Below are 24,750 nucleotides of genomic sequence, written 5' to 3'. Positions count from 1 at the left end.
TTACTTTATGATCTTGTGTCATTCACTGCCCTTAACTGTTGCTGTGCAGATCCCGTGGTGTGTGTGCCATCCAGCTTTTTTATAGGAGACAATGGAATCCCTTTGGAAGTCATTGCTGGCAGTGTTTCTGTTGAAGAGCTTGTTACCAGGATCCATAAAGTTAAACAGGTAACACTTGCTGACAGCTGGGTCTGTGACTGAGGACAGGTGATGGCCCTGGGCAAGGGGGAGTTACTGGTTCTGTGTCCTTCCAACAACAAAACTGCAACCTGGAATTCAGCACACAGATTGGACAGGCTGGAGCCACTATGGGGAAGCGCTACATTAACTTTTGATTCGCAGATTGGTTTAGATCATGTGTGTAACACCTGCAGTACGGAAGAAATGTGTTGAGATCTCTAAACTGGAATGACATACTAATTGCTCTTCAGCTCACATGTGGTTTTTCAATACTGTTCTGTAATGTGGATTTATAAAATTATGCTGTGGAACATAATGTAAGTGTAGATAGTTTTATCGCTTTGATTTGATCACTTTGATGATTAGTTTTAGTGCAAGACTAAAATTAGGAAAAGTGTGAAATGCATGATTGCACTATACTCAACAATATGTGATTATTCTAGTTTTATATTTTAATAGGGCTGATTCTCCAAAAATAGCTCACTCTCGACCTTTGAACCTATGAAAAATATTTGAACTTTCATGGCCTCAATTTTTTTCTCCAATTTCTTAGATGCACACAGGGAAAGGGCGGCCTTTGGCAAATGGCACTCAGTCACCTGCCCCCCATCCCTCCTCCCAGTCTGATGGTGCTCCAGAAAATACACAATCCAGAGCAGCAGAGTCTTGTAACTCCTCTGGGTCTGCTATGCCTGAGGCAGTAAGACCTTCCACCAGTAATGGTGAGTGCTTTGACACAAATGCTTGCTAATTTACTTTGGAAATATTTTTTTTCCTGAAAAGAAAGTTTCTTATGTACATGGTAGTACATAAAAGGCAATACGTTGTGGACTGATTGAGGACAAACTTGGGTGTTCCAGAATGCTTTTTGCAAGTCCAGAGGGAAGAATAACTTGTCGTTCTGCTTCGTTTTAATGAGTGAGGAATGGTTTATAATACAATAAAATTTGTGTGTGCTTTCCTGAAAAAGGATTCAATGAAAAAGTTTCTTTGGGTTTGCAACCTGAAGTCAAACTGCTGAGGGGGCAAGTCTAAGTAGCAGAACCTCAGATTTCCTTGAGATATCTCAGTTGCTGTAAATTGTGGCTAACAATGAGCATAGTAGTTTTTATCAAAGAAATATACCTTTATTTTTTCTCTTATGCTTTACTTTCTTGTAAATCCCTTGAAGATGGAGCAAATTCTGGTTCAGCAAGCCAGGAAGCAACTAATTCTGCAGATGAGCAAGTGAGTGATGCTCAGCCTGTGAATGATCTTACACTCAAGGTAGAAAGGTAAGTCTTCTTTTGCAGACTTCCTAATGTGCTGTATTTGTTTCTCAGGAGGTTTTGTTGGGTTTTGGGTTGGGTTTTTTTTAACAAACAGCCTTAATTACAGGATTTTTAATCTGTTGTCATCTGGCAAACCTTTTTGTGGCCTTGTTTTTGATTAGATGTCTGTGACAATACAAGGGCTGATACTGAAACAGCTTTTAAATTAATCTCATTTTTCATGTACTGTGAAAGAAAGAGGTAATCTGGAAAAATACAAATGGTCACCTTTGATATAACTTTGTACAGACCATACGTTTGCTGCAAATTTTTGAATGACTTAAAACATTGAACTGAAAACACTGAAAACTGGTGTAATAAAATAGTAACCTAGGTTTTATAATAGAGATGCCTTCTTATTTCTTCTTGTTGATTTGATGACTTTTTGTAGTTTAGGGATATTGAAGAATCCAGAGGAATCCTATTCTGAGACCCTTATTTTGCTTTGATGAGTGAACAGGGATGAGTTATTTTTAGTATTTTGAAGTATAGTGATCAGAAACATCTGGTTCAAAACATGGTTCATTCCTTACACTGATGGTTTTTAAATACAGGATTTTGTGTATAAACTTGGTTTTAGTAAGACTGACACTATTTGAAATATCCAGCCTAAAACCAGTTACACATATTTAGCAGATCAGATTATTTCTAATATATAACATTTAAATGTTAAAAATTATTTAATTATACAATTAAATATATTTATTATAATACTTAAATGCTAAAATATGTTTTAAAACTACTTCTTGCTTAATATCAGTTTTCTTCCAAAGTTATTGGACAACAGGGATAATTTTTTCATAACGCTGTTAAGACAATGAAATAATTTTTAATATAAATATCAATGTTGCATTTTTAAAAAATCCATTAATCATTATACAAATCTGGCATAATTTATCTACAGCATTGTTTCAAGGGGGGAAAAAGGGGCCAAGCTGTGTGCTAGCTACCATTTTCTTTTTAAGAAAACAGTACCACACAAACAAGATTTTTCTGGTTATCTGACTTCTCACGTTTGGCTGTGCCCGCCCTTTCCCCAGACTTAAATTATGTTGGGCTTTTATTGTCAATCTGCATTGACAAATTACTGGGTTTTTTAAGTCACTCCTTTTTCTAAGGCACCTTTCTGGAGAGCTGAGACAGAGGCATGTGCATCTCTGTCAGTGCTACGTGTTACTTGTGTTCCATTTGAGGAAGTGACGTGCAGGAGAAACCAGATGGTTTAAACAGCTAAAAAGAGACTGAGATTTAGTGTTTGTTACCACAGGTCCTAAACAGTGATTGCTTATTGTACGTCTCTATAAGTTGGTCCAACAGCAAGAATATGTGGGATTCTTCATTTCCTGAGGGGAAAAGGACAAAGGGAATGTGTTGTAATTCCGCTAAAAGTCGGAAAGGAGGTGGTGAATCCTCACCTGTCTTTGTGTGGGTGGTGCACCCCATGTGAGTGAATCGTGACTGTTACAGGGGTACCAGCACTGGGCTACAGTTCATTTCCATGTGTTCTGGTCTGTGTTTGCAGATGCTTCCTTAGCATCTTAAAATACTGCAGTAAGGCTTCTCGCTTTATTCTTAAATTTAGATTAACGAAAAGGCTTGAAGAGAGACAGGAAGAGAAAAGGAAAGAAGAAGAACAGGTAACACAAAAATGTAAAACCCCTTGCAGGGTATCTTATACCCTTATTTGAATAAATTCCTTCTGAAACAGATGTACTTCAGTCTTTTCTCTTGTCCAAGGGAGTTTTGTGGTCCAATTTTATATCTTTCTATTCAGAAAGAAATTAAGAAAGAAATTGAAAGGAGAAAAACTGGCAAAGAAATGCTGGAGTACAAGAGACGACAGGAAGAAGAAATGACCAAACGTATGTTGGAGGAAAGGAACAGAGAGAAGGCAGAGGAGAAGGCGGCCAGAGAGCGCATCAGGCAGCAGATTGCAATGGTAAACGGGCATTTGGGAACAGACCTTCTGCTCCTCTCTCTCACAGGGCCACTGGTGTAGTGAAATGATAAATTTTCTTTGATGAAACTCTGCGAGATTGTTCATTTTTCTGTTTGCAATCCTGTAACAGTTTTGGTGTTTGGGTTTTATGTGGCATTTCCTGTGTATAAAATGAAACTTGTGCTTTTGTATTCACGGTGCTCTTTTCTGTCTGAACAAACGTACCAGCTTTTCTGTCAAATTGCTTCAGCCTAGTGGAGAATTACCATTTAAACATAAAAATCAGTGCCATTAAGCATGGTACTGAAAGAGCAGCACAAGGAATATTTAATTGTAGAACACACACGAGAATATCAGTCTCAAAATAGTGGGGAGGGTTATTTTCTAAGTTTGTGTAAATGTGTGTGCATAGATGGATGCAAATAGATTGTAACAACTGAAATTCTTCCTCATTATTAGGGTTTGCTGCAGAACACTTAGAATTGCAATCGTGTAACTTGGCATAAGACTTTTGCCTTTATCTTCCCTGGAGCATTAAACTTGCATGGGAAGATCATCTATTAACAACTGGCAGTGGGAAGTGACTCATGAGAAGTGTGGCTAATGACACAAGATTGTGCAGCCTGGCACTGAATAATTCCTTGCAGCACTACTGTCTTTTCTCCATATGCTCTGCTCCTCTCTGTGCAGTTCTGCCTATTCACGAGTGCAGATCGTGGCTGGTTGTTTGAATGAATGTTAAGCAACAACTTATAGCAAAAATTAAGGTTTCTCTTTGCTCCTTCTGCCAGGACCGTGCTGAGAGAGCAGCTCGCTTTGCAAAATCCAAGGAAGAGGCAGAAGCTGCAAAAGCTGCAGCTCTTCAGGCCAAACAGGCTGAACTAGAGGCCAGGAAAGAAGCAACTCAAAGGGAGAGAAGGTGAGCTGCTGTAGAGAAACAAGGGTATATTTTTGGGGAGTGAGGTAAAGAAACAAGCTTTCAACAGATTTAATATCTATCCTAATCTATTGACAACATGTCGCAGTATTAAACTGTTTAAACAGTGACATTAAAAGTTGGCTTTTTTTCCCACATTAATTCGTAGCTATTTTCATGAACATTATGTTCTCTGATAACTTTTATCCTTTTGACATTGCTGATTATGAAACACCACCTTTCCTTGTGTGTTATTTTGGTTAGATAAGAGCTTTTTCTGCCTGATCTTTGATTTAAATACCAAGTGTAATGGGGCTGGATGGGGGACTAGATAAGGTGAGGATGTGAATGGTAATGAGGGGACAGAGTGGCTGACAGTGGCACTGCTGGGGAGTGGTGCTGATCCAGCTGCTGGGCTGTGAATGGTGGGCTGGGATTCAGCAAGACTTGGCTGGGACCTTGGCAGAGCTGCCTCCTGCCTTACCCAGTGCTGCTGTTTTAAGAATGATTCTGACCTACAGAGCCTGTGTATGGAGTTATGGAAGAGATGCAGGGTGAGAGATAAGCAAGAGATTATCCACTGTGAATCCAACCCATCTGCACTGCCAGGAGTAGGATGACTGTCCCTCTCTGCCACATTTCAGTCCAGCCAAGCTAAAGCCCCAGGAGTGTGTGTCTGTAACTGTTTGTGTGCTGACTGACCCCCGTATGTCCTGCAGTGCAATAGCCAGGATCCAGTTCCGCCTCCCAGATGGATCTTCCTTCACCAACCAGTTCCCATCGGAAGCACGGCTGGAAGAAGCAAGGCAGTTTGCTGCACAGGTAAACTGTGGGTTTGTTCTCTCAGCTACAGGCTGATTACAGCTCAGTGTAGCATCAACTAGTTGTGGTGGAGTTGTCATCAGCTCCTCTCCTTGGTGAGTGTTTGAAGGGGGTTTTGGCAGCATCACTTTCTAGTGCCACCTTTGTATCACTGCTGTGTATCATCAGGAAGAGATACAGAGGAGTGAAAGATCCCCTCATATCCTACTATGAAGATGATTGATAGTTTGATAAGAAATCTTAGCAAGGTACATAAGATATACTCAACTGGCAAATCAGCAGTTGTTTGAAAGTGAATAGTTACCAATATAATACAAATGAAGAGTTTCCTTTCTGTTTTTCCCAGACGGTTGGTAACACTTACGGCAATTTCTCACTGGCGACGATGTTTCCCAGGAGGGAGTTCACCAAAGAAGATTATGGAAAGAAGTTACTGGAACTGGAGTTAGCACCCAGTGCTTCAGTGGTGCTGCTGCCGGTGGGTGTTGGCTTGGTTCATGTTTCACTGTTTCACTGTCCTGCAGGCAGCACTGCTGCAGATGGGTGTTTACTGTTTGTCAGCCCTCATAATATTTGGCTTGAATTTGGGGCTTTTCTGTGTCTACACAGATTGCAAAATTACTTTAGTTTTTGTCAAGATTCACTTGGAGTTCTTCTGAAGCAGATGAATGGTGGCACTGACGTTTGTCTGTCTAATGTGTCTCTGCTGAGCTGCTTCTAAATTACGTGTATAATACTCTGTCTACAAGAGCATGACTTCAATATCTGACAAATGTGCTTTGTGTATTCCTGACCAGGCGGGAAGACCTGCTACTTCTGTTGTCCAGGCTTCAGGCAGTGACCTGTGGAAGTTCCTGGGCACGATACTTTACCCCCTCTTAGCGGTTTGGAGATTCATTAGCAACTTTCTGTTTACGAGCCCACCCCCCTCCCAGCCCGCGGTGAGAGCAGCTCATCAGCAAGACCATTCAGGCCCTTCAACCTCGAGCAGCCTCGAGCAGAGCAGGTGAGACAAGTGGTCAAGGCAGCTGTTTCTCAGGCTACTCGCTGGAATTGCTTTAATCTTGTAGTGGGGAACTGCACTTCCAATTACAGACCAGAAAAAGCATTGTCTTTAAAAGTCATTTATGAACAGGGAATTTAGCTGTAACTGCAAAGGTGGCTTCACTTCAGCTTGGGATGATATTTGTTATTTAGTATGCTACTTTTTACTTCAGATAGTGTGTTGAAAATGAGACATCAAATGGTTATGATGTGGTTGTACATGAAACTCAGGCAGCTAGAGTGTGATTCTGACAGGGTTTGTACTGCATGAGATCTCCCCTGCACCAGGACAGCTGCTGGGCCATTCTGGGTGAAGCAGCCACATCTTCCTCAGTGACAGGGAAGTGAGATTCTGTCAGTTTGGCCGACTGCTAAGTGACACATTTTCACCTGGGTATTGCTTCCCAAGGACACAAAGGGCTGAAGAAAACTATGACTGGAGATAAGAGAAGGAATGATTTGCAATTTGTGTTTATTGCATCTGCTGCCCCCCTTGCTGGGGAAACTCAAACCTCTGTCCTTTGTGCCCTAGGCAAGCAGTCAGGAAACGAGCCGTGGAAAAGCGGGGGGACGACTTCAAAAAAGAAGGCAAAATATACAGACTGAGGACTCAAGATGATGGAGAAGATGAAAACAATACTTGGAATGGAAATTCTACACAACAAATGTAGTTTTGAGTAACTGCAGTTACTATCTGGCTGCTTTTTTTTTTTTTTTTTTCCTTCTCTTCTCTTATTTGATCTAAGTCAACTAAAGGTTCTGGACAAGTGGGGCTTATTTTACACTGACTGAATTACTTAATTCTTATTCCTGCGGTGGAGTATGGAATGGAGTCACCTATGTCAGAAAAATCAAGTGAGTATAGGTGAGACCTAGAAGCAAAAAAGGTCAAAAGACTGAAAACCTCCATCAGCTTTCATAATTATTACCCTCTGCCATAGAAAGGCACTTTTTAATCTATAAATATTCTGCTACATGAATCTAAGGGCCAGATATATTAATATAAAGGTCATGGTAGACAATGACTGATTAAAATGAGGGTTTCAGAAGCACTATAAGTAGCAAATCAGGTAACTAATTTATGTTTAACTTTTTTCTTGCTTCTGCAACTGCAAGCAAAACCTTGTAGTTTTTAATTCCCTAAGCACTCAATAAACTATTTTCCAGAAAAACATCACTGTCTTGTGAAGTTCCTCTGAAGTTCTTGTGGCACAGGGAAGCAAGGAAACACAAAACACAGCAGAGAAACGTTTTGATCCAGTTTAAATGACCTTGCTGTACATGACATAAAGGAAAAGGGGGGTAAAAACCCAGTCTGTGCAGTAGCTGCACTAGAACAGTACAGTCTAGACCAGTTTTCACCAGTATAGGCACTAACTTGTCTTAAAAACACTAAGAAGCAGTAGAGCTTTGAGGGGCTGCCCTCAGATCCACTGAAGATGCTGAAGCCCAAACAGCTGAAACTCAGAAACCTCACATGCAGGCAGGAACAAGCACTTTGACTTTGGTCCTTAAGAAATCAAAACAATGATGCCCATGGAGAAAAGAGACAGTTAACACAGAAAAATAATTTTCCTCCCCATTTTAAAGCTGGGAAAAGCAAACACCACAATGCTGGGGAGCCATCTCTGAGGCAAGACACAAAGCTGCAGCAGTACAAGACCAAGTTCCTTCTCCTGGTGGTAGAAACTTTTTTTTAAAGAAAAACAAAACCCAACAACCATTTGAGCAAGTGGAAATGTTACATTTTGCTTCTCAGTTCCATGTCTGATTGTTTATGGGATCTTTTGACTGATTTTCCGAATTTGTATCCAAAAAGAGCCAAGGCCAAGGCTCCAACTCCTGAAAGAGCAAAAAGCACGTACAGGGCAATTTCCGCACTCTGGGATGTCAAATCCAATCCCAAAAAGCTCACAGTGGCAGCTGCTCCTGGAGTGGGGTCTGGTGGTGTCACTGGAAACAATAATGAAGTGTTAGTACAGAGCCTGGGGGAGCTGCTTCCTGCCTCCACACGGCTTTCCACTGTGCTGTTCCCTACTCTGGGGATCAGGGATTGACACAGTTCTGGCTCAGAGTGAAGGCACAGCAGAGGCTGATAGTGCAATTCTGAGTGCAGGTGAGGCTTCTCAGGCATCCACGGTCATCCCCAGACCCCCACACTAACACTGGGTACTGTTGATTGTCCTCCTCTAGTTCAGAGAACATGAATCACAAAAGGATCAGTATTTCCAAAGGCTTACCCAAAACACTGATTTGTATAAAGTACTCAAAACTGATTAGAAGAAATGGGGGAGTACTGAATGTGTGTGGTTTGGAAAACCACATCCTGGGCAGTTGTTAGTCAGAGAAAAGTCTAATGGAATAACTCTCTTGCTTCATGTTGGAGACAGATGTGTGTTGAGGGGCTCTCACACATGATTTCAGCGTTAGTCTGGTTTTGCACACAGGAATGGTATCACTGTACATGGATATCTTCAGTCAGAACAAGGACTGATGATGACAAGAGCCCTTAGAGGGAATACTGCAGGAAATGCTGTCTCTAAAGACTGTAGATTATGGAGACCTTTAGGAACTGGAATCAGATGCAAGCACACAATTCCTGCTGCACCGCTTACCTTCTGGCTCCGGTTCCAGACAGGGATGTGGGCCCGTTGCTGGGTCTGGAAACCCATTGCAGTTTATGATCTGCGAGTAGTACCTGGCAGAGGCCTTGGGGCGCCGTGGCAAGGCAGGGTCTGAGAAGTTCACGTGGTAGAGCCCAAACCTTTCATCAAAGCCCACGGCCCACTCGAAGTTGTCCATCAGGCTCCACGCGGTGTAGCCCCGTAGGTCGACGCCATCGTGCACCACGGCTGGGGCAGGACCAGAGAGAACAGGTCAGTGTGCCACCCCTTGCCAGCCACAGCATGAAATGCTCCAGAACATCCACACCTGACACTCCACCTCCTTGGTTTTTGGCTTTTTCCCCATTCCCACCTCTCTCCCGTGTTGACTCAGATCAGTTGCTCTGTGCTACTGCAGCTGCCAAGTTACAGCCTGGGTAGTTTATTCGCTGCCTGGGACTAGAGACTGCTTTTCTCTGCTCCGAAAATCAAAGCTTTTGTCTGAGAAACAAAGGTTTGGGAACAGAGAAGAAAAGCCATCAAAATGCAACAGCTGGTGAAACAAGTGTTTGTGGGGCCTTGCTCCACAGTAAATGAGCACTTCCTGAACACCTGGCTGGCAGTTCCCAGTATGTCAGAAAAGCAAACTGAAAATGCCCTTTCCTGAAGCTGCTCAAGCACTGCTGTAACTGAAACTAGTTTGGGGGTTGGTTTTTTTACCTTTTTTTTTTTAAATGCAGTTTTTAAACACAGCAGTAGTCAAACTAGAAGCAAAATTAGTGTTTGGCTAGAGAGGCACCTAACGAAGGAACCTGCCCTTACCCTGCTAAACCCAGGGTTTGTTCTCCCCTTAGATCCCTTTCCTGGCACAGCTGTGACTTCTGTGGCAGTTCTTGGTAAGCCCAAAGGCTCTTGGAATTGGATTCAGTAAACTCTTATATATGAGTGTGCAACAGGTGTGATGGCAGTGCTGTTCCCGCCCTTGCTTTATCCACCCCAGTCTCCAGCTCTCCAGAGCTCTGGCTGATGAGGTTTCCACCACCACTCCTACCTTTCAGTGCCTCGTTGATGTAGCTCCGGTAGTAATGCATCCTCTGGGTGTCATTGAACACAAAGGCCCCTCTCTCCGAGATCCCATTCTCAATCACATAAATGGGGGGGTTGTTGTACTCCTCCTTGATCCACCTCAGGATCTTCCGGAATCCAAAGGGTGTCACCTTCAGCCAGGTAGAGCCGGAGCCCAGCCAGCTGCGGTCGCTCACTGTGGCCACACCTCTGTGGAGGAGACACTGGGGAGGACCAGTCCCAGCTCCTGGCACCTCAGTGCCCAGGGCTGAGCTGGGGCTGGTACCCACAACCCTAAAAACCACTCACAAGTGGTTTTTATAGAAAACACTTCTCCTGCTTTGTAAATCAGCCGTGGCTGAGGGTGTGATGTTGGCTCCAAATCTGTACACTATGACACCAATTCTACTTTCCACGTATCATGCGATGCTGGAGCACATAAAATTGCCCTTCATACCCACATACAGGAATGCAAGACTGAGCCCAGTGTCCTATGGGGCTAAACCACAGGGGCTGCAGCAGCGAAGGCAGGTTACAACCATTTCATATATTCCCTGTGGAAACGTTCCAGAAAGCAGACAATTTCACCTCCATGTGTAGTCCCACCACTACTTTAATTCCCATCAGGAAAACTGATAAGCTCCTATTCTTTACCTTTTGAAGCTGGGGGGATGAAATCAAGTATCTAATGAAAAATCTTTACTTATATATACCTAACCATGAAGTGATTTAGCTATTTAGCCTTTGCACTCACATTTATCCAATGTAGTGAGGGACCTAAAACTGTTTAAAAACAAATGGAACAGTACCCATTAAGCAGGATAACCTCACAGTTCAAACTGCAGACTGGACAGGAAACATGATAAAAACTGTTTGCAGCTGATCCCAAACCACTGGGAAACTCACAAGTCCAGATTCTTTCCTTTAACAGATCCTCTAATTTTCCTTTTTGTGTTTCAAAGATTCATGTTTATCATGGAAATAACAGCACCACCGGTACTGTTTGGGGCTGTTTTCCCAAGTATTGGTTACAACAGCTTAAAATACCTGTCTCACAGCTTTATTTGCTATCAATTTACACTTGTCAGTTGGCCCAGGCTCCAGGTGTGCAGATTTTACTTGACCAATAATTCATCTCTTACCTGTCAGAGTCATATGACTGAACAACCCTGGGAAAGTTTAGGTTGTATGCTAAAACTGTGGTGTATTGGTTTAGACCAAAGTAGTCGTATGTGCCTTTAATTCTTTGCTTTTCACTTTCAGTAAATTCTGGAAGTCTGCAAGAGAAAACAGAGAACACACCCTGAACACACTCCATGTGTAATGCTGGTATCCCTGGGACCAGAACCATGATCCTTCTGGAGGAACATGGGAAAAAACAGGAGGAATTGGGAATGGAAAATAAGAACTGTAATTCAGAGGGACCAATGAGTTCTCAGTGCCAGAGTTCAGTACACAGTTTCAAGAAAAGGTAAAACAAATTTTTCGGAGTTGTCAGGTAAAGTACTGTGTCTAATGCAGTGATACAGGCATTTACTGTATCACTGAGCTGCCAACTTATTACCCCAAAGATGTGTTACATTAGTAAATTTAGTTTGCAAGAGAGGTACAGACAGGGAACAGGCAACCCCCCCTGCTGTGGAACTAGATAATCTTTAAGGTCCCTTCAACCCAAACTATTCTATGGTTCTATGAAAATAGAAGTTTTCTGTGAGGATACAATAAGCTGTTGATAGTAACACTGCAACAGAGTCATTGAAATGTAGCACTTCTATCCCAGAAAAGCTGCAGGTCTGAGCACAGCAAGTGAAACAAGAGCAGGTGTGTGTGCCTGGGCTCTTACCGGGACTGGCTCAGGCCCTGGGCCAGGCTGCGCTCCTGAATCCTTCTCTTCATCACCTCATTGTAATCACCGTTTTTGAAAATGGGATGGGCAAACCAACCGAGTAAAAACTAAACCAGGAAATAAGGGAGGATAAATCATGTATCAAAACGAGGGATTTAACCATATCTCTGTCACGAGCTGCTTTATAGGTGATACCTTAATTTATAACAAACAGGCACATGGAGATGCCCAGCAATGCCCATATAAAGGCAATAAATTCAATAAGCTTTTGCCACTGCAACTGTATTTTGTCTCATTTCTGTTGCCTACTCGATCAGCCCCCAAAGGACACTGATACATTTCCTTGCAGTGGTGCCTCTGGCTCATCCTTTTCTTTCAGGTTCTGGGCATGTCCAGCACTGGGAGAGGGGTTGTCCCCATGAACAGACCCGGGAGCAGCAGGAGAGCCGTGACCAGGGGTCTCTGTACCTGCATGAACCGTCTGGAGGCTTCGATGTCCTCCTGCTTGTGTGGGTTCCGAGGCTCTGCCCAGTCAGAGCTGATGGTGAGGGAGATCAACCCTCCCTGTCTGGCCCTGTAGGTCTCGTTGTAGAGGTGCCAGACCTCAGCGTGGGCCTTTATCAGGTTGTGTCCCACCACGTAGGGAGCTCGGCCCGGCCGGGTGGAGATTCCTGCAGAGACAGGGGCAGCACAGCCAGTGGAGCAGCACTTCCCAGCTTTCTCATGGCTGCTGCCCAGCTTAACACAATCCCCAGGACACCCAGAACTGTCCACAAATGTTTCAGGCCTGGGCTGAAATCGGTCCCTGGAGCTGAGGTCTGCTCCAGGCAGCACGTCAAATCCAGGGGCTGCAGAGGAGGGCTGGATTACAGGAGTGGGAGAAGGAGGATTGGTCTTGGAGGTGACAGGCAGAGTGAAAGAAGGACCTGCCCCACAGCAATCCAAACCCCATCTATCCACACCACATCTCCTTCCTTGGCCTACCTTTGCCAGCCCCAAGCATCTGCTGTGCCACAGCACAAACCAGCTGTGCCCACAGTGCTGCCAGGGCTCTGAGGTTGTGCCCAGCAGTCCTACCTGGAGCAGCTGTGCCAACACCATGGCCAAGATATGCAGTGTTGTAGGGTTCATTGAGGGTTATCCAAAATTTCACTTTATCTCCCAGTCTCTGGAAAAGGAGCTCAGCATATTCCTTAAACCTCTGAATTATTGTATCATTCTCCCACCCACCGACGTCCTGCAGGGCCTGTGGGAGGTCCCAGTGATACAGAGTTACCTGTGGGGAAAGACAGCAAGACAAAGGACTTAACCAATCACTCTCACTTCTGGAAATAAGGACAGTAACCCAGACTCATTTATGAACACACAAACTGTGCTTTGATCTGTGGCCACCTGTTCCTAATGGTGATTGGAGTTTGTGGTGTTCACTCATGCACTCAAATAAAATACCTTTTTGCCACTGTTTCAGTGTTTTCTTTAGGATGTAGGGAAATGACTCAAACTCCAGGGACTGCCTGAGGGTGAAGATGGAGCTTTTACCAAAAAGCACCTTGTGACAGCAAGAACTCCTCAGTGAAGAACTACTGCACTTGCACTGGTGAAATACAATCCAACAGAGCACCAGTCTGGGCTGGTACAAGGGCAGGTCAGGTTCCCTAACCAGTGCTGAAAGAGCTGATGCAGTGCTGAGGTCACTGTCCATTGTATGTGACCCTGTGGAGATTCCTGGCTCCTGAGAAAAGAATAATGTTACACCTGTCTCCAAGAAAGGCAAGAAGGAAGATCTGGGGAACTACAAGTTGGTCAGTCTCACCTCAGTGTCCGGAAAGATCACTGTGTAGGTCCTTGTGGACTCTACTTCCAAGGAGATGAGGGACAAGAAGGTGATTGGAAACATCCAATAATAAGGTTACTATGATCTTTCTGGGTAAAAATATCACTATATTCCCAGTTTATTCACTCATGCAAACCCCCATGTTTCTTTGCAAAATGCAATGAAAAACAATGAAAACAAATTTCTCTGTGAAGAAGGGTGTGGATGGGAATACACACATCGCTCTGAGCACCAGACTTGGGTTCTGTTGTTTCTAAGTTACCTCAAAGTCACCAGTTTTAGTTACCTGAGGCTTAATGTTGGCTGCCAGAAGAGCATCGATGAGCCTTTCGTAGTAGTTCAGTCCCATTTCATTGATGTACCTGGTGGTCCCATCTGGGAGAACACGGGACCAGGAGATGGAAAACCGATAGTGAGACACCTTGAGGCTTTTCAGCATTTCTAAATCCTCCTCAATCTTGTGGTAGCTGTCACAAGCTACATCTCCAGTGTCATCGTTGCTGATTCTCAGGGGAGTGTGAGAATACTTGTCCCAAATGCTCAGTCCTTTCCCATCTGCTCTCCATCCTCCCTCAATCTGCAATTAATTGAAGAGGGGGGGGAAATTGTTAGTAAGCCCTAAATTTAGGTCTTGGCCTAGCAAAGAATTCAGCCGGTTAGTGTTTGTGGTGCCACACAATATTTTGACTTATCAGCTTAAGACTAGAAATAGCAATGTTTTTGCTGTACCTTGGGCCTCAAGGCAAGACACATTAGCAAAATACAATGTTCCAGAGCAGGTAGTGTTTCAGTTCACTGCTGCTCCATGTTGGCTGGATCTTACGAAGCCTGTGCTGTTGTCCTATTTCCTGTGGTATAACCACACCCTTAAATAATTCCAAGTTCCTCCCTTTTAGAGCAGTTGCTACACTAACCCTTAGTTACAGTAAAACCCAATGTTTAATTACAGTAAACCCCAATGTTACAAAAGCTGTAGGTGTCTCATCCAAACTGAATTAACTGTCCACAGACACTCCAGGAGTCCCTCTCTGTTTCCTGACCTGGTACGCTGCAGTTGCTACACTCCACGAGAAGTTCTTTGGGAACTCTCCATACAAAAACTCATCCTCTTTGGGCAGTGGGATCCCATTACTGCGGATGATTTCAGCGTAGTACACAGCCGAGCGCTTCGGGGTCCTGGGCCTGTTGGGGTTGTTGAAATCAACCTGGAGCAATCCAAACCTTGGGTCATAACCATCCGACCACTCGAAGTTATCCATGAAAGACCAAGCATTGTATCCCTTCAGATTAACACCGTCTAACCTGGAAGCTGAAAGACCAGAAACAAAAGGAAGGGCATCAGTGGCATGATCACACATTAAATGAACCCCAAGGAACTCACTTGCTTCATAAAGGTCATTAAGACACTCTTCACAGTTGGAGGACACAAAGTACAAACAGCCATGCAGAGGAGATCACAAAAAGAAACAGCAGGTTTATATTGTGCTCAGGATATTTAAAGACTGATATTAACCACTTTTAAAAACGACTCTTCAGAGGAATAAAGGAACCAGAAATCTAGAGAGGAGACACACCACCCCAACAGAACAAAAGCAAACACTGGTACCTTTTAAAGCTTCGTCAATGTATGTTTTGTAGTAAAATATCCTGGCATTGTCATCCACATCCAGTGTGGTGCTTATCGCCACCCCGTTCTCAATGACGTATATTGGGGGATTTCCATACTCCTCTTTGATCCAGTTCAGGAGCCTCCTGAGCCCCCAGGCCACGGGCCGATGGCCTTCGAGACCTGAGTAAGGCCAGGAGCTGTCAGCGCTGATTGAAACTTCCTGGTCATACTCATAGGAGAAGGGTTGCAGGCGGGTTGTGGAGTGGGTGATGATTTTGGAGGTGTAGGTGTTGAAGCAGAACACATCCGCTGTGCCCCGGATGTACTCGCGCTCCTCCGCCGTGAACGCTGGCAGGCGGGACGAGGGCAGCCCCTGCAGCTCACTCCTGTTCCCAACCTTCCACTTCATCGCCTCGGGGTAGTCCCCGTTTTTGAAAACGGGGTGTGCAAACCAGCCCACCATGAACTGCAGGTACCTGTCTGCAGCCTCCACGTCCCTGGGGTCGCCAGGGGACTTGGGCTCGGCCCAGTGGATGTAGAGGCACAGGGCGATGACCCCTCCCTGGCTGGTCCTGTACTTGTCGTCGTAGGTGTGGTAGGCCCTGGCGTGGGCCTTCAGCAGGATGTGGGCAACCCTGTAGGGAGCACTGCCAGGGTCTTGGACATTGGGAGGGAACGTCCCCTGGCCATAGCCCAGCCAGGCAATGACGTAGGGCTCATTGAATGTGATCCAGAATTTCACCCTGTCCCCGAAGGTCTGGAAACAGAAGTCTGCAAAGCTGTCAAACAGGTCAATCAGGGTGTTGTTTTCCCAGCCACCGATGTCCTGGAGAGCTTGGGGCAGGTCCCAGTGGTAGAGAGTGACAATTGGAGTGATGTTGTTTGCGACCAGCCCGTCAATGAGACGGTTATAGTAGTCAACTCCATGGCTGTTGACTGAGTTGTTTCTTCCAGTGGGGAAAATTCGAGGCCAGGACAGGGAGAAACGATAGTTCTTTACCCCCAAGGCTCTCAGCAGGTAAATATCTTCCTCCACCTTGTGGTAGCTATCACAAGCAATATCTCCAGTGTCATTATTCTTTACATTCCCTGGGACATGGGTGAAGGTATCCCAAATGCTGGGCCCCTTGCCATCAGCATCCCAGCCTCCCTCGATCTGGTAGGCAGAAGAAGACACACCCCAGGTAAAGCCCTCTGGGAATGTCCCATGAAAGTACATGTCTCTTTCAAAGGCAGTCTGAGATGAAAACTTCTCCCAGACAACCTTTGCCTTGGAGGGAACTTCTGATGCTGGTAAATTTGGCAACTTTGATGGCGCAGGTCGGTCAAACACCAGTGGTGCAGAAGATCTGCCCAAGGCTTCGGATGGAAAACCATTCTTTTCAATAACACTGGAATAGAAATAAGCAGATGCCTTGGGAGTCCTTGCTCTGTTGCTGTCTTCAAAGTCCACATGATGAAGCCCAAACTTCAGGTTGTACCCCAGTGGGCCTTCAAAGCCATCAACCAGGGACCGAGCGATGTACAACTGAACATCGACAGCATCGTGTTTCACCCCTGCCACAGAGACAACACCACACACTGTTACACACCTGAACATTCTCTGAACACGGCTCAGCACAACAAGCACCACAACTGAGGGCGGTGTGACAAGCCAAACACCTACAAATGGGTTTTTAGGCTAAAAAAACTCCCAAACAATTATGAGTATCAGGCAAGGAAAGCAGTCAGCACTCTAACAGGAGCTGGTCAAATGCTTAGTGATAAAAATGTGTGAGGAAAGAAGTATCAGTCAAGAGATATTTGAGTACAGGACACTTGTGCCACTGGTATCCCTTTCCCTGTGTTCCTGCTTTCAAGTAGATTTCATCAGTTAAGGTAATGGTGCATTTTAGATTTAACACCATACTTGAACTGAAACATTGCATGTACTCAGTGCTTGGCTTTCTTCCCTGAGCTCAGGAGAGTTTCTTAAGGCAGAACAGTGTATTCAATGCCAGCAGGGGCAAGTCCAGCATCCTCCCTCACATTGCCTACAAAAAAGCACTACATCTGTCTCTCTCCAGAAAAGCTCACTCCCCATGTGCAGTCCATCTCCTTTACTGCTGCTGAGGTACAACAGCAATGCTAAGTTGTGTTTTCTGTAGCTCTTTTAGCACTCCTAGCAGTATGTTGAGAACTAGGTCAAGAAGATCAAATGCTGTACACTGATCACCAACATATTTAACACAGCATATTTAATAATGTTTTCCTGACAGTATTGTTTTGAATATCTCAAGAGAATCCATCAAATCTCTGTTTGAAACCTCAAATCTCTGTTCCTGCCCAGAACTTGAGTTACTAATATTATTTTTACATCAACAGATACATAGCTTGCAAAGACATAAGCACAACTGGAACCTTCCAAAAATGATTAAGATATAAATATCTCTCTAAAACTTCTAACCTGAAATGGTGCAGGATGCTGCCGATCTGATGAATCAGGCAGTTCAGGCCTGATCTGTGAGATCTCTACAGGCAAGACCCTGCAGGCAAATCATCTTCAGGGGAGCTGGAGTATATGAACTGATCTTAGGGTCCAGGGTACATCAATCCATATCTATGAAAACCTATTCCCATATCTAAAGAGAATGGAGAGCTCCATATCTGGACACCAGACAGGCTGGAGTAGATGAGGTCACACTCACTACACAACAGGCAGCTGACCTTGTATCACTCTGCTTTGATGGTTTGGAGTTAACCACCATGGAAGGGCTAAAATAGCCAGTTGTCATGATTTAAAAAAAATACAATAATTTGATTTCTGCATACCTTTTAGGGCCTCGTTGATGTACCGTCGGAAATAATCCACTCTCAGGGTGTCATTAAGGAGATCTCCTGTGTCTCCCATGGGCACACCGTTCCCTGCTATGTATATTGGGATCTTTGTCCCTGTGTATTCCTGGGATACAAACTTCAGCAGCCTTCTCAACCCCCAAGGGACCACATGGACCCAGGAAGAGGCAGCCTGTGGCCAAGAAGGATCCACGTGCAAGGAGAAGTTCCCAATGCTCTCGTATCCTGGAGCGCAGGTCCCGTCAGCCCCGGCACTGACCAGGCGGGAAGTGTAGTGGGAAAGGCCAAAAAAATCTGCAGTCCCTTTCACCCAGGACTTCTCCTCCTCTGTAAACACAGGCAGCTGTGCCACTGTTGTGGAGCAGTGCTGGTTCACTGCCTGGATCTGAGCCTTCAGGATCTCTGGGTAATCACCATTGACAAATATGGGGTGGGCGAACCAGCCCAGCATGAACTGCAGGTACCTCTCAGATGCCCTCATGTCCTCGGAGCTGGTTGGAGTCTTGGGTTCAGCCCAGTCCGAGTTCAGCACCAGCCCCACCTTTCCCAGCTGCTGAGAGCGGTATTTGTCATTGTACAGGTGCCAGACCTTGGCATGAGCCTTGAGAATTGTGTGAGCCACCTGGGAGCAGAAAGCAGAGCAGCACATGTCACACTGCACCACAAAAAAGCTCTCGAGTCTTCAGCGTATTGCCACGTGAAAATGGCCTCTTCATCCAAAAGAAAAAGCCTTGACAAAATGCATAAGCTGGAGAATCTGACTATCTATCAACACCAGCTTTCAGAATGGAAAAATAAAACAAAATAAGAACATCTAGCCCCTGTTAACAAACCCATTTTTTGCAGGTACCACAAATCCAACAAGCAAATAGTTGTCTCAGAGGCCACATTAGGCTTGAACATAGTTAAAGTAGAGAACATTAGAGGAAAACAACCCAACAAAAGCAGCTGCAGGATCCTAGTTATTCCTATGTCCCTACCTTGTAAGATGCCACTCCTGGGTCAGTGATTCCTGGGGGATGCTCCCCGGTGCCGTAGCCAGCGTAGCTGATAACCCAGGGCTCATGGAATGTGATCCAAAGCTTGACACGATCCCCAAAAGTGGAAAAGCAGAAGTCTGCATAGCTCACAAAAGCATCTATGACACTGTCATTCTGCCAGCCCCCAAGGGCCTGCAGAGCCTGGGGGAGGTCCCAGTGGAACAGAGTCACCATGGGCTCAATGTGAGAGTCCAACAGCTGGTTAATTAACTGGTTGTAATAATCAACACCTTTGGAGTTGATGGTCTCATTGGTGCCAGTAGGGAAAATCCTAGGCCAGGACACAGAAAACTTGTACAGCTGGGGGTGAAGACCCCTGAGCAGGAAAATGTCATAGCTGGTTTTGTAGTAGCTGTCACATGCCACATCTGCTGTTTGGTTCAGGTGGACATGGCCTGCATGCCCAAAATGATCCCAGATGCTCTCCCCTTTCCCATCCTCTGCCCAAGCTCCTTCAATGTTGAAGGCACCTGTGGATGTGCCCCAGAGGAAACCACCTGGGAAAACATCTTGCAGAAAAGAATCCCTCTCCAGTTCAGACTGCCCAGCAAACATTTCCCAAACTGTTTGGTAGGAGGAGCGAGGGGCAACAACAGCAGCTGGGTTCTCCTGTAGAGTATCTGTTTGGCTGGAAATGGAATAAAAAGTAGTTAAAATCCCCAAGGTAAATGCCACTGCCACAGAACTTGCAAACACGGAGGATAAACTAATTTTTTTGCTTCCCATTCAGGTCACATGAGCCACTTTAGGGTACAGTTCCTTTGTCATCTGATCAACCCAACCTGCTGCCACCCAGGTGGAGGGCAGTGAGGTAACTGCTGAGCAGCTCACGTGCCAGATATCTAATCTGCAGGCAGATTCTCATAATCCATTACAGCCAGGTCAGAGATACAAACAAAATTGTTGCAGTGTGTAGAAATTCCATGTGCTACAACTGCTCTCATTGAGTTTCCATGGGATAAGCTAAAACTAATCAATCCCACTTCTGTAATCCTCAGCGCCTCCCTGCACACTGACATCTCTCACCTTTCCATAGGTCCAGTTGGCTTCTCCCCTAGGAAAGCCTCTATTGGATTTGTTTATTTATAACTATTTTGCTCTTGAAAAGAGCAGAAGGCTTGGAAAACATACTTGCCACTATTGGCTTGAAGGTGCAATTTGGGTAACTAAGGATGAGAGAGTGGAAGAGGATTACATTATGGGATTAGTAGCAGGATAGAGGATTGCCTGTAATCCCAAGAGACTGGGCTCAGCAGAAAGGCCTCCCTTTCCAGCCCTCTCAGCCACTGACAACAGCCTTTACCACTACAACTGTCTTGTCTCTGCCTGCTCACAGGTTTCTAGAAGACACCGTTTTATTATCTGATTTAAAGATGAAACACTGTACCTTGAAACATGAGACAAGTAGTCCAAGAACTCACTAATGTCATATCCAATCGTCCGTGTTCCTTCTCTATTAAGAGCTGAAAACAAGCAAACAGTAAGTGAAGGACTCGGTCCCAACTCAGGAGCCATGGACTGCACGGCACCGCCTGTACAGACAGTTACTCCTGGAGGAACGAGGTGCTTCTCATAACTAAGAGCTGTTTTTCTCAGATCAGATGTATTGGGTTCTGTATTAGGTATTTATAAGTTCATGTTAAAAAATTGTCATAGAATCATTGAACCATTTAGGGCGGAAAAGATCTCTAGGATTATCAAGACCAGCTGTTAACCCAGCACTGCCAAACAACACCAGTGTTGTAGCGTCCCCAAGTGCCACATCTGCACACCTTTCAAATCCCTCCAGGGATGGTGACTCCACCACTGCCCTGGGCAGCTGTGCCAGTGCTTGACAACCCTTTTGGTGAAGAAATTTTTCCTTGTATCCAACCTAAACCTCTCACGTCACAACTTGTGGCTGATGAAAATTACAAAAAGCTTTGGGGGGAATTTCCTGCTTCCTCTCCCTTAACACTCACCATCCATCCTTAATTTTCCAAGAAGGCTACAAAAGACCAAATAGTTATTTCATCTAATAGCAGCAGCCTAAATTGGACAATTTTGAATTTCCTCTATAATTTATCATGCAGATCTTAGCTAAAAAACTCTCCTCCTTCTTGAAATGCCACTTACCTGTGACAATGGCAGCTACTGGTATGAAAGGATTCTCTTCCATGGAAGCACAATCAAGGAACTTCAGACTAAAAACCAAGATCTCTATGTCCTTCCAGACACTCTGCAAAACCAGAAGTCAGAGACCAGCGCGAAAAGAAGCATCAGCCAGCTCCTAAAAACATGCTATAGCAGTTTTTGCATTCTACATGGGCAGCTCCTTATTGTGCTGCCCAGATACTGGATGACTCTTGTTTTATGGAATTTAAGAATGCAGGTTTTCAATCCTGGACAGAAGGATTCTGCCATTCTGGTCATAAATGCATCAACAAGACCAAGATGATCCTTTCCAGCACTTTCCAACATGTGTTTTGAAGTCAGAATAACAACAGAGAAGCAAGTGAGCACCATGCAGCTGCTTCCCAGTGTAGCTGTTGTCTGAGTTCTCCCAGAAAATCAGGACTGTTCAGACATGTATCAAGGACCATGAAATTCCACCTCTATTTATGGGCAGTTGTCTGCTGCTCTCATTTTAACCCTTTGCATAATGTTACCTGGAATTCATCTAATTTCTTGTAGAAATCTGTTTCATTTCCACACTGGTACTGAAGGTTGAGAGAGAGAAAGTCTACTGAATCCTGGAATAAAGAAAAGGAAAAGAATCATCCTGGAGTAAAATGGTTTTTGGTGGGGGTTTTTTGCAGGTTTTACATTAAAAATACATAAAATTCTGAAAGGTTTGATAAAGACATTTTGCTGGAGTAAGAAGCCATAAAGCTACATGGGAGCCCTGGACAAAATAATGAGCTCAAACTAGATACTGTCTGGGAAGATGTGTTTTGTATGTCTCCCTCCAAACAAAGTAAAATTTAAAGAGCTAAATTAAATTCTAGGATTATTTTATGAATATAATATTAATCATTTACAGTGGCTTCCTTAATTAGTAAGACTGTGATTAATCAGAGAAACCTTTGCAACTGTGTGGGTCAGGCCTTATCAATAACCCTTTGGGGAAAGTCCACTTCAGAAATCTCAAGGGAACAAGGGAACAAATTGTATTCCCTTATTACACCAGCTGATGAATTTGGAAGAAAACTGATAAGCTTTCAGTTTATTTTTCAGTCTAAGGTTCTCTTCTAGTTTAGCCAGCTTGTGTGATGCAATTTCTGTTCTCTCCCTACAAACCACACCTTGCTCAAGTCCTTGCAATGTCATACCTACAACACTGTTCACCCCAGTACTGATTTTGCAGGATTATGAATACAGCAAAAACCCTGCACTGTCATTTGTTCACATCAACATCCTCTGGGTGAATATGAACAGAGAACTTGATCTTCCAGAAAGGATTTCACTGTCTTTGTAGAGATAAATTTCTCCTCATGTTTTGCCTTCCCTGTGCAACTACATCACTGTTAGCACAGCTCAGGCTGTGTTTTAACATAATCAGCAGATTTTTTAAATAGCAGTTATTTAAAATAAAGTATTCATATCTTTGGTGTGCATTAAGTAGGTGCAAAGCAAAAGATAACGGGTACACTTCTTGGAGACACCTTGTCATTTAGGCAAGTATATTGCTAAAATTGCCAATTATGAGAGCAAATATGTCTCCATCTATCTTAATCAGTGCTTACCAGCCAAGAAAAGATGCTGAAGGAATTTTTTTAAATTAGCTAGCTTCATGTAATTAGACTAATGAAATAAGTAAAACTTACCAAACTGGTCAATCGGTCAGCTTGCCAAAATCTTTAAAAAAACCCTAAAATTTAAAAAATCTTAAAAATCTTTAAAAAAATCTACAAACTTGCAAAAAGTCACTTGATCCCATACACGAAAATCAAGTTAAATCAAGTCAAATGTATATAATTTTGTAAGTTACCTGAAGAGAAATTGAAAGCAGTTCTGAAGAAGCACTGTCCAAAACACCACCTGTTTCTAAAGCAATGGACAGCTTTCCACCTGGAAAGAAAAACGAGGCAGTCTGCTAGTAACATATTAAGGACAAATAAAACCTTCAGTTTATTACAGTTATTTTAAAATCAGTGTTAAATTTTTGAAGCTGTGGAACAGCAGACAGTGCCTTGGGTAGGGGATCTCAGAATTCCCACTGTGATTTCAATGGAGAGCCGCAGAAGGCAGAAACTCAAAGGCAGAATTCAGGAAGCCTTTGTCAATAAATTGTGCCCTTCCACTCTCTGCGTAATTATAAGTAGTATCTTTAATTTTCACGCCTTTGTGGTGGTTCTATAGTGGTTATTTTTTTAAAATGCATTCTGTGCTGAATGCTTCTGAGATGCTGGGGGAACAGGAACTTGGGGGACAGGAGACACAGGAGAGAAGCTGGGCAACTTCTCAACACCAGATAGTGTGAACCATACAGCAAAGTATTCCTGACAAAAGCAAGAATGAAATATAAATTCATTCATTAAAAATGTGGATACAGAAATGTTGACTCAGTCAGCTCTACCAGCTGTCTCTTTGAGACAGAAAAATTCCAAGGCCAGAGAAGGCAGACCCCGGGGGACAGTTGCTTGGAAAATCCCAGGTACCCACCATGGAACAGGTGAAATTCTGTTGCTCTGTGTAACACAGGTAGATTTTAGATTTAATTACTATAAAACCCCAGTGTCTGCAATGAGGAAAGTCAACCAAAGGACACTGCAGACTTCCTCACACTATTGTTATCTCACAGGAGACTTCTTGTGCCTTGTTTTTTCATGGTTCCATGCACATTTCAGGCAGTTTTTGGTCTTTGCTCTGTGGGTTAGGAAGAGGTACACAAAAATACACAGAGACTGCATGTGGCAGTTGCCACTCAATCCCATCACAACATATCTGTGAGTCATATTGGAAATATCCCTGTCCCCCCTCTCCTTACCCGCCGGCGAGTGTTTCTCATGGAAGATGGTGTAAAATCCTTCATGGGCAGCAGCCACAGCCTGGGCTCTGTCCTGGGGGTCAGGGTAAGGCAGGCTGTGCAGGACCTCCTGCAGGTCACTGAAGGTGACCCACACATCCACCAGGTCCCCAAAAGCACGGAGGCAGAACTGTGCATACTCTACAAAAAGGCTGGCAAAAGCACCGGCTTCCCTCCCTCCGGCCCGTGCGGTCACAGTGCCGGGGACACGCTGGTGGTGCAGGACCACCACGGGGCTGAGCTCTGCAGCAACCAGGGCCTGGAGCAGCTCCCTGTAGCACTGCACCTGAGCTTCATCCGGCTCCCTGGCATTCCCCTCGGGAAGGATGTGTGACCACGGCAGGAACACTTTGTAGTGTGTCGCCCCGATCTCCTGAAGGTGGGAGAAGTACCGGGGCAGCTCCGAAGCCACGAGGTCTTGTTGGCACAGGGAACCCTGTGCTTCAGCCACAGCAGGGCCCTGCTCCTCCTGGGGCAGCACTTGGTCCCTCAGACCCAATTTATCTGCCAACTCACTGGGCAGAGGCCCAGCAATAGCGATAAAATTCTGAGCAAATTCTCCATCTATCCCAAGGCTGGGAGAGACCAAGAGAAAGAAGATGAATGTCGTGCAAATCAGCTCCATTTCTGAGCCTACTTCACAAATGGTAATTCCACACTACTTATAAGACAGCAGAAGTAATATTTAACCAGAATTAT

General features: G+C 44.4%; 2 protein-coding genes across 6 annotated transcripts in view; one reads left to right on the top strand and one right to left on the bottom strand.

The window, feature by feature from the left end:
* The window catches only part of UBXN4 (UBX domain protein 4), a 14,604-nt gene extending 7,221 nt beyond the window's left edge, over positions 1–7,383 (top strand). The window contains exons 4-13 of the mRNA XM_027656216.1: positions 50–168; positions 734–902; positions 1,352–1,454; positions 3,073–3,127; positions 3,265–3,429; positions 4,221–4,348; positions 5,065–5,167; positions 5,514–5,645; positions 5,965–6,173; positions 6,744–7,383. Coding sequence (XP_027512017.1) covers positions 50–168; positions 734–902; positions 1,352–1,454; positions 3,073–3,127; positions 3,265–3,429; positions 4,221–4,348; positions 5,065–5,167; positions 5,514–5,645; positions 5,965–6,173; positions 6,744–6,882 — 1,322 coding nt within the window. The 3' untranslated portion in view covers positions 6,883–7,383. The remainder of the gene's footprint in view (positions 1–49; positions 169–733; positions 903–1,351; positions 1,455–3,072; positions 3,128–3,264; positions 3,430–4,220; positions 4,349–5,064; positions 5,168–5,513; positions 5,646–5,964; positions 6,174–6,743) is intronic.
* On the bottom strand, positions 6,914–24,750 carry LCT (lactase). 5 transcript variants are annotated; one of them, XM_027656213.1, is made up of 17 exons: positions 24,013–24,750; positions 23,014–23,093; positions 21,692–21,775; positions 21,159–21,261; positions 20,431–20,506; positions 18,984–19,671; positions 17,980–18,625; positions 15,166–16,725; positions 14,600–14,868; positions 13,846–14,136; positions 12,803–13,001; positions 12,194–12,396; positions 11,723–11,832; positions 11,022–11,156; positions 9,866–10,089; positions 8,827–9,063; positions 6,914–8,164 (listed from the first exon to the last, which is right to left on the bottom strand). In XM_027656213.1, the coding sequence occupies exons 1-17, from the start codon at positions 24,674–24,676 to the stop codon at positions 7,953–7,955; spliced, it is 5,781 nt and encodes a 1,926-aa protein (XP_027512014.1). In that variant the 5' UTR covers positions 24,677–24,750; the 3' UTR covers positions 6,914–7,952. The 5 variants fall into 5 exon arrangements, with proteins under 5 accessions (XP_027512014.1, XP_027512010.1, XP_027512011.1 ...); XM_027656209.1 differs by lacking the exons at positions 20,431–20,506; positions 21,159–21,261; positions 21,692–21,775; positions 23,014–23,093; positions 24,013–24,750 and having other exon boundaries at positions 8,827–8,871; positions 8,976–9,063; positions 18,984–19,665; XM_027656210.1 differs by lacking the exons at positions 6,914–8,164; positions 8,827–9,063; positions 9,866–10,089; ... (3 more) ...; positions 23,014–23,093; positions 24,013–24,750 and adding an exon at positions 10,676–10,725 and having other exon boundaries at positions 18,984–19,665.

Source organism: Corapipo altera, unplaced genomic scaffold (assembly GCF_003945725.1).
Source record: "Corapipo altera isolate COAL_440 unplaced genomic scaffold, ASM394572v1 68, whole genome shotgun sequence".
Lineage (NCBI taxonomy): Eukaryota > Metazoa > Chordata > Aves > Passeriformes > Pipridae > Corapipo > Corapipo altera.
This window is presented reverse-complemented; position numbering and strand designations above follow the sequence as displayed.

Excerpts from the sequence above, each read along its gene's own strand:
- LCT (XM_027656213.1), bottom strand. The coding sequence starts at position 24,676 with ATGGAGCTGATTTGCACGACATTCATCTTCTTTCTCTTGGTCTCTCCC. Across the intron at positions 19,672-20,430 it reads TACTTGTCTCATGTTTCAAG|CCAAACAGATACTCTACAGG; the intron begins GTACAGTGTTTC and ends TTCCATTTCCAG. Across the intron at positions 13,002-13,845 it reads CAGCCAACATTAAGCCTCAG|GTAACTCTGTATCACTGGGA; the intron begins GTAACTAAAACT and ends CTTTCCCCACAG.